An 8,825-nucleotide genomic window follows, 5' to 3' on the forward strand; every position below is an offset into this window, starting at 1 on the left:
ACCAGCAGTACTCGTTTTGAGCTGTGGAAGAGACTATGGAAGTCATGGGCGCCATGTCATTGCAACTTCTTCCTTTGGTTAGCGATTCTCAATCGCTATTAGATAGTGGATCTCTTGGCATGCCATGGCATGTTTCGCCCTGGGAATTGCCCATTCTATGACCAAGAAGATGAGATAGTGCAGCACATCCTTTGCTCTTGTGTTTTTGCATGTGAGATGTGGTTTAGGCTTCTTAGCCAGGTCGGTTTGCAGCAGCTCTCGCCTTCTCCTACCGAATACACCTTTGTTGTTTGGTGGTGTGAACACTTCGACGTGCAAGCAAGGATTGTAGGAAATGGCTCAATTCACTGATCATCCTCGGAGAATGATGGCTATGGAAACACCGCAATGATTGCATGTTCAATGGGACTATGCCGAGAGTTGAGGTGGTTTTGCGAGAGATCTCGATAGAGGCAAGTCTATGGATTTTGGCGGGGGTGAGAGGGCTTGGAGCCCTATGGCAGGATTAGTCCTGTGTTGGCCTAGCTCCCTGGTGTTGTTGTTTTTGCTTTGTTTTTTTATTTTATTTTCTCCTTCGCCTTTTCATCTTGCTTTCTCTTGCTCTACCTCTAGGGGCATTATAAATGGGGCCTGACCTTTCTTCTATCTATAATATAAAGAAACGCAGCTCTCCAGCATTTTTGAGAAAAAAAGACATGCACACCTATTTTTAGTAAAAGAGTATCTAAACATGAACATTTCAGGCAGGGTACGAGCGGGACAGCTCCCATAGCGTCAATGCCTTCTCCACCTACTTTGGCTGTGGCGGGGCAGGAGCTGGTTGTTAGGCCCAACAAGGATTTGCTTATCAGATTGTATGGATTTTATTTATGATAATGCATCAAGTTGCTTGTGGTATTCAACCGAATTGCTTGCTAATTTTAGAATTTTGGCAAAACTTGCTCCTGAAAGTATACAAATCATAGTTTGTTCACAAATTGTTCTCTTTTTTTATTGAAAAATATGTAAAAGCTAGATATGATATTGCTTTTGAATAGTTCTAATTTGTTTAGAAAATTTCCTTGACATCGATGAATCCGATTTAGACATTTACGACACGGGAAAAGTATTTCAACATCCTCATAAAATATTTCATGAATAAACTTCATAAACTCTGCCACCCCTTTGAGATGTTCAGTTGTAACTTGTCTAGAATTTATCTAGCTTCGATCCATCTGTCCAATAATAAATTAAGTAAAATTAAGTAATTTACTACAATACAGTAAATTAATCAACATTTCTATACATTTAATATCCATCTCACGGCTACTATACAATATAAATTGGATGAACATATATCATAAGATTCACAAACATGGTGTCACAGTATATATAGATTGCGTAGAATTTACTCTAATTAGACCATGTTGCAACTGAATCACAACAGGGAGAGCAACAACCAGCAACCGTTAGCAACACTAACCAAGCTAACCCTAGGCCCATGGATCTAACAAAAAATATTGCAATGTAGGTGGAGCCGGAGGCTATACCTTTGATTGGAAACATCAACAGTGGTGCAGTGGTCGGACAACGAAGAGTGAGCTGCGGATGCAGCCTGAACCGATGACCTCCGTAGGAGGGGAAGACATAGCCGAGTGCTGGGTCCTGGGTCCTATGGCCTGTGTGGGCAAGTGCCATAGCAGAGGAAGACAAGCCGTGCTGCACACCTTGGAGGAATGGCCCTCAACGGTGGGATGCCTAGCCGTCGACAGCGGGAGGCGCATCCATCGCTGGTGTGCATGTATTTCAAAAGTATTCCTTTGCCCAAGTCCGAAACAGGTCGGGGCTAAAGCTTTGAAGGCGTCAGATAGAAATTCAGTTAAGATAATGTCCTACAGCTGCAATGGCACGTTCACTTCGATAGCGCGGTGGTAAGGCCGAAGCACCATGTTGTACTGGTCGTGAGTTCAATTCTGGCTCACCCATTTTTGTTGCCATCTTTTATACTATATACAACAAATACTAATATATGGGACCAGGTATTATGTAGAACCCACGCTTACTTGTGGGTTCAACCTGTCAACCTGTATGATTCAACGGGAACAACTAGGCTGTGGGACCTATAAAAACATGTGGGCCTAACTTCCACGTTGGTTATGTTTGCTAGCAAGGATGAAATAGTTTTATGATAATTTTGTTAATGTTTATGACAATTATGTTTGTGACGGATTTGATCCTTTTTTCTCACTAACAATAAGGCAACTAACAGTAAATGGCCCTAGGGTGCTCTATGACGAATTGTTGATACATCGTCATAAAGCGGACTCAAGTAGTGACGAAATATTCTGTTGTCACAGAAAATTTGGAATAAAGTGATCTTTTGTCTCCAAATGGGCAGTTAAGACTTCGTTTGGAACAGTTTTGATTTGCCGAGTGGTTAATCTTTCTCCATTCACGCATGCAACTGCCCACACTCAAACTTTCCAAGGTGCTTCAGCACTAGAAGCAAATCAACGGATGTCATTTCGACACCTTACTTCTCAACCACACGATACGTCCACACTAATAGTCCGACGTCTCTCTGTACATGGATATCATAGTTTGAACCGTGAACAGTGAGTCGTCTCGATGTCTTCTTTATGTCCCTCCAAAGTGACCAATGTTCTCATGCAATCGTATGCAAGATAGCAATGATGGACTTTGGCATGCTTCAAGGCCGTGCCTTGCCGTTGCAGTCCTGGACGTTCGACACCGGCAGCTCCACCGATGACCGACGGCGCGCGCGCCACCCGCGGCTGAACACCTCCTCGATCTCCTCCAGTGGCCGGCCCTGCGTCTCAGGGCAGAGGAAGTAGAAGAACGCGGCCGCCAGCACGGCCAGCCCCGCGAACAGGAAGAAGGCGCCGCCGATGGTCACCGCCTTGTACAGGGTCACGAACGTCATGGACACGGCCGCGTTCATCACGCGGTTGATGGCCACGCCCACGCTGGCGCTCTGCGCGCGCAGCCGGAGCGGGTACACCTCCGAGCTGTACGCCCAGGTGATGGGCCCCACGCCCACGGAGAAGGACGCTATGAAGGTGAACACCGTGGCGATGGCCAGAGCCACCGCCCACGTCGGTCTTTGGTGCTGCGCCGAGCGCTCGATGACGGTGAGGCCGAATCCGAGGCAGGCCAAGGACGCGATGATGCCGGCAAGGCTGGAGAGGTAGAGCGGCCGCCGGCCGACGCGGTCCACGAGCAGGATGGCCGTCATGATGAACACCGTCTTGGTCACGCCCACGCCGATGGTCGCCGCGAGGACCTCGTTGCGGGTAGCGATGCCGGCGGCTTTGAAGATGCGCGGGCTGTAGAGCACCACGGCCTCGATACCTGTCAGGTGCTGGAAGAAGTGGACGCCAAAGGCCGCGACGAGTATGCGTTGGACGGGCGGCGTCGGGTGCAGGAACAGCTCCTTCCAGACGCCCTTGCCGCCGTTGCCCGGAGCGGGCACGCCCGCAGTGGCGGCTTCATCGGTCAGCCCAGCCGCGGTCTTGATCTCTGCGAGTCGCGCGTCGGCATCGCCAGCCGAATCGCACACGTGCCGAAGCACGGCGAGCGCCTCCTCAGCGCGTCCCTGCATGACGAGCCATCGTGGAGACTCAGGCATCGCGAGCACGCCGACGGCGAGGGCGACGCTCGGGATCGCGCCGAGCCCCAGCATGGTGCGCCAGCCGTAGACCAGCGGCAGCTTCGCGAGCAGGTAGTTTGCCACGTAGCCGATGAGGATGCCGAAGCTGATGCAGATCTCGGGGAGCGAGGTGAGCGAGCCGCGGATCTCGGCAGAGGCGATCTCGGCCGCGTAGACGGGCGCGATCATGAGCGCGTAGCCGACGCCGACGCCGGCAACGCAGCGGCCCGCCAGGAGCGTGGCGAAGTTGGGCGCGAGGCCCATGAGCACGGAGCCGGCGAGGAAGATGAGGGCCGCAAGCGAGATGGTGCGGCGGCGGCCGACCCAGTCGGAGACTCGGCCGGCGGTGAGGGAGCCGACGAGGGCGCAGAGGTTGAGGATACCGGCGAGGACCTGCACCTGCGTGTCGTTGGTCTTGAGGTCCTCCTTGATGAACAGCATGGCACCGCTCATCACACCCGTGTCTGCATGCACCCAGGAAACCACTCCACCGTTATGTCACTCGCACATGTATTACTGTACACAATGCTAAAGGATACTTTGGCTCCTGCATCCCAAGATGTACACAACGCTACTGCCTACTAGCACATACTATTTTTCATTTTAGAAAATGGACAGCATAACAATCTCCAGCAATTCATGAAAGAGGAATAGAGTTTATGTTTCGGCCATATTTATACGAGTATTTTGAGATATTAATTTTCGTAATTGGAAACTGTTGCTAGCTGGGCAGGTTGAACTTTAAAGATGTACTGCTAAACAAATTACAGGATAAAAAGGAATAAAAATAAGCACCTAGCCTGGCTGCATGACAAAGAAAATAATGCAAATATAGCTAACCAGTTGTCCTCTGAACAATATGATAAGACACAGTTCCTCAACTCCCACTAGCTAAGTGTACGTGGTAACTTTAATTACAAACTCAAGTTATAGAGATGTAGATATGTTATGATAGTATCGTCGAACAAATATGTCAAGAGCGATACCGTAATTTGATTTCAGATATGATTAAAAAAAAGATATTATTCGTTTATTTTTCTTCTAATTTTTTATTTATTTATATTAGTAAAACGGGTATCATATCTAGGTATGGAGGCTGGAGTATAAGGATGAATGATAAAAGTAAGTAAATGATTAGAATTTTATGGATTTTTATTAGATAAGAGGAAAGTAAAGAAAAAGATGATATAGGAACCAACTCGTGTTTTATATAGTAAGGATTAACTGTTTTATGATTTTTTTTTTATTTCAAGCCATTCTTACAATATTAGAATGATAATTTTCATATTGTTTTGAACACATGAACCTGATTATATCTAAATTATGCTCACCAAGATGAATCGAAAGTGATATCTGCTCTGAATTTAAACATCAGTCATAACTTTTTTAAGGGCAGGGCCTAAATAATTAGTTATTAACCGGTTGATATGAACATCTTCAAAAAATTGAAAACAAATGAGAGAGAGAGAGATGTATGATATGATGTTAATTACCGTAGCCCATGAGGATGGAGATGATGGAGCCAATGATGGAGAAAGCTACGGCGTACTTGTTCTTCATCCCCTCCTTCCTACCATGTCCATTCCTTTGCTCGTCTTCTCCCATGGTATCTTCTTGTCTTCCCGCGTCCTGCAAGTCAAGCGGAAACCACTCCTCTTATAGCCGCTCCTGCAGGTTCCCTGCCAAGGAAAGATCACACACGTACACTACGACTAGTTAGGGCCAAAAAAAAAAAAAGAGCAGTGAACCAAATGGTTGCAACTATCGATGGATATATTTAATTGTTATATATATATATTTTTCCTTCCTTTCTTCAGTTTTGCCGAGTGGTAGGCACTGGCACACCATTATCGATCAATACGGAAATCCACGAAATCAAATGAAATGGATATGCAAAAACATACATAGAAGGGATAGTTAGAGTTGTATTAGAACTACAACTGCATCGAAGTTACGTCGCTAGTCGATGAATTCAAGAACAATTACAAACTAGATAGCACCTCATCGAAAAGGTTACCGACTGTTTGAGCTTCGATTCGGCTATTACTTACAAAATGAGTAATTACACTACTTATAGAAAATAGACTTATATATCGACTCATCACTGCTGATTAAAACCTTCAGTCGGCAATGATAACCTCTTCACTATCGGTCCCGGACTAGTAGTGTACGTGTTGTCTGCTGATGGCTCTAAAATTAGCAGTGAAACTTTTTTATAAACAGATAATGAATGGTTTTTTATGGTCATCTCGAATCACTTGTGTAGAACAAGGCTCGAAATATCTCCTGCTCTGATTAGTTTGGGAATCGAAATTGACAAACAACTACGGAAAAGGGATGATACATCTCCAGCAAGTAGAGTAGTAGTCATACTGTATCAAATTCTTCTCCCATTGCAGGAAGAGTGACAGCCATATTGAATGCATGGCGTGTTTGGCACTTTGGCTGCACCCCAAGCTGCCACCGAGTGTTACAAACTGACAACTCATGCATGCGCGGATAGCTTTTGTATGCTTCTTTGGCAGATAGTAGCTAGAGTAGTTATCCGCACCGAGATCCAAGTCAAAAGTTATAGTTCTTTGCCAGTTTTCCTTTTCATTTGTTCTTCCTCCAGAAGATCCCAAAAGGATAGCCAGATAAACTACCTGGGCTCGGCCAGATTGGGTAGGTATAATATGAAGATTGGTTAGACAATAATGTGTATGTATGTATGTTATTTTACCGGTAGTGTGCAAGATGCGCTTAAAATATTAATTCTCGATTCTTGTGCTTGTTTTTTTCTCTCTCTTGGAGGGACAATTCTAGCAGTAGCATATATATGGAGCACACGAGCAAATTTTAAGGCAAAACAAGTACATGAATGCACAGAAAGCAGAAATTTAGTTGGTTGAGGGTGTGGAGCTTAGCTTAGATATTTAAGGATGTGGATGTACATTTATATCATCTAAGTTCGAGTCTTTTTAAAGGTGAATTTAAGTGTTTATTTAAAAGAAATAATTATGTGTATCCTGGACATCTTGTTGATACGGAGATTGGATATTGTACTTCCATTATTAAAAAAAAATAGGAAGAAAAAACTTGAAAACTACTATGTAAAAATAGATAAAAGAGAACCTTTAGTGATGGGTACTTCTACGACCTATCACTTACATAGTATTGGATTAGGATCGGACCATGACCTGTCACTGATGGCAGTCATCAGTGACGGGTTATGATGTTAACGTCACTAATGACATTAGTGATACGTTGTAACTACAGCCATCACTATTGTTTAATATATTAGTGATGGGTTTTATTGAGCTAGTTATCGGTGATAGGTCATGTTACGACTCGTCACTTATGATCTGACATTAGTGATGAGTATCTCTAAGGTAGTCATAAGTGATGAGTTATGTTAGGATCCATCACTAATGATAAGTCATAAGTGACGATACTATTATGACCCGTCACTGATGACTCAACTTTGTTATTAGAGCTGGCTAGCTACTGCGCACCCAACAGTTACAGAGCGTGACCTTGGCGCCAGCTTCGGGAGATTTTCTTCAGTTCCGCTAGAGACTCTCTAATATCTTGTTGATTTGAAGTTTGAATTATTGCTAGGTCCTCTTTATACAGGGCTTTTTGACAAATACCTTCGACTTGATTCTGACTACAACACAAAAAACGATCGCAGATTAACACACAAGATTGGGTTCGTCGTAAATGCTACCAAACAGATTACCAAATGCTCTCTGTTCCTATTTTTTTCCTTTTTATCTAACTGTAATTTTCTTTTCCGCAGTGCTACCAACAACCACCAGGCAACACCTACGGATTCTATGTTGCAACACCTGCGGATTCTATGTTGCATACAACATGCTCCTACTCCCGATCTGAGCAAAGGATATCAAATGCACCATGTAAATTCAATACAAGATTATTCATAAATAATTTGAGTAATTAGTTTAATTCCATGATAACATGACGTTGATTACGCGTCGAATTATGCATGATTATGATGCTTATTTTTTCGACGACGGTGCACTCCCTGGGATTCGATAACGGATCGCTGAGTTTATAATATCTGAAGTCATCAATCGACACGGCGAGTTTCACTGTAGAAACCTTAGGTCGTGAGGTCTTATGTAAGATAAAGTGATTATAACTTTATAATTTGTGATTCTGTGATGAATTGATTAGAACTTTGTAACCTTTGTGATTCTATGATGAAATGAGTTCTTATATAAATGGGTTTGTAGATATGGATATGAATGCATTGTTGTTGTTTGCAGAAAGAAGACAGCTGCGAAATCCTGGTTATGCTCCAGGATGCAGCCAAAAAACTTGAGAAACATGCAGTGGGGTGAGGTTAATAGTGAGAGGTGAAGACCTAAACATAAGTCACCAATATCCTTGTCACCTGTCACTGTGTTTCTCTCAAGCACATGACAGATACACATCAGTGACGGGTGAAGATCATTAACCGTCACTTATGACATACACATAAGTAACAGGTAATCTCATAACTTATCACTAATAATCTCTTATTAATGACGCGTTCAAGATGACGAGTGCGAGACCTATCACTAAAAACAGTTACCACCCTTCACTAATGAGTTTTTTTTCACATAGTAAACGTAGAAATGACTAAATATCCTGATATATACATATATATTGAATCGAGATATTTAGTCATCTCATCCAATCAATGACAAGCCCTAAATTAAAGCTTCGTGACTATTCTGATGGTGTACACCAAGGATGCGTGCGTCAACTCGCTGGTCGCGATCAGTTCAGGCCGTGAGCAACTTGAACTTGTTGAGTCTTGGTGCATTTTGCGAGTTCCATCTCAACTTCTCAAGAGAACACATCGCCCAGAAAAGAATCTAGACAACACTAGTGGAGGTCTCTGTTGAGGTATTACTCATTGGCAAATCTTCTTTCAAGATCACGGTGCACTACGCGAGTCACCGGATACGATGGTGACTCTACGAGCAACATGGCCGTCACCGATCACGTTGTTGCTGCTTCTGCCGTCCACTTCCCCGGCCGTTGAGATGCGCGTACGAACCTCAGCGCAGAACAAGATAGTGGCTCAGCTCGCCGCGTCTCCATGGGAGGGATCACGCAGAGTCAGTTCGATTCGAGTGCTACGAGGTGGACCGGCTCGTACGGGAAGCCATTTTTCAGCAGGCGG

General features: G+C 44.3%; 1 protein-coding gene across 1 annotated transcript; it reads right to left on the bottom strand.

The window, feature by feature from the left end:
- Positions 1 to 2,459: 2,459 nt before the first annotated feature.
- LOC133902897 (probable polyol transporter 6) lies at positions 2,460 to 5,396 on the bottom strand. The gene is made up of 2 exons (XM_062344219.1): positions 5,143 to 5,396; positions 2,460 to 4,113 (listed from the first exon to the last, which is right to left on the bottom strand). Exons 1-2 carry the CDS (start codon positions 5,252 to 5,254, stop codon positions 2,690 to 2,692), a joined length of 1,536 nt encoding a protein of 511 aa, XP_062200203.1. The 5' UTR covers positions 5,255 to 5,396; the 3' UTR covers positions 2,460 to 2,689.
- Between the last annotated feature and the right edge of the window lie 3,429 nt (positions 5,397 to 8,825).

The sequence above is a fragment of the Phragmites australis genome, chromosome 21, assembly GCF_958298935.1.
Source record: "Phragmites australis chromosome 21, lpPhrAust1.1, whole genome shotgun sequence".
Classification (NCBI taxonomy): domain Eukaryota; kingdom Viridiplantae; phylum Streptophyta; class Magnoliopsida; order Poales; family Poaceae; genus Phragmites; species Phragmites australis.

Coding starts and splice junctions, on each gene's coding strand:
- LOC133902897 (XM_062344219.1), bottom strand. CDS start 5,254: ATGGGAGAAGACGAGCAAAGGAATGGACATGGTAGGAAGGAGGGGATG. Junction 4,114..5,142: donor CTCCATCCTCATGGGCTACG/GTAATTAACATC, acceptor GGGTGCATGCAG/ACACGGGTGTGATGAGCGGT.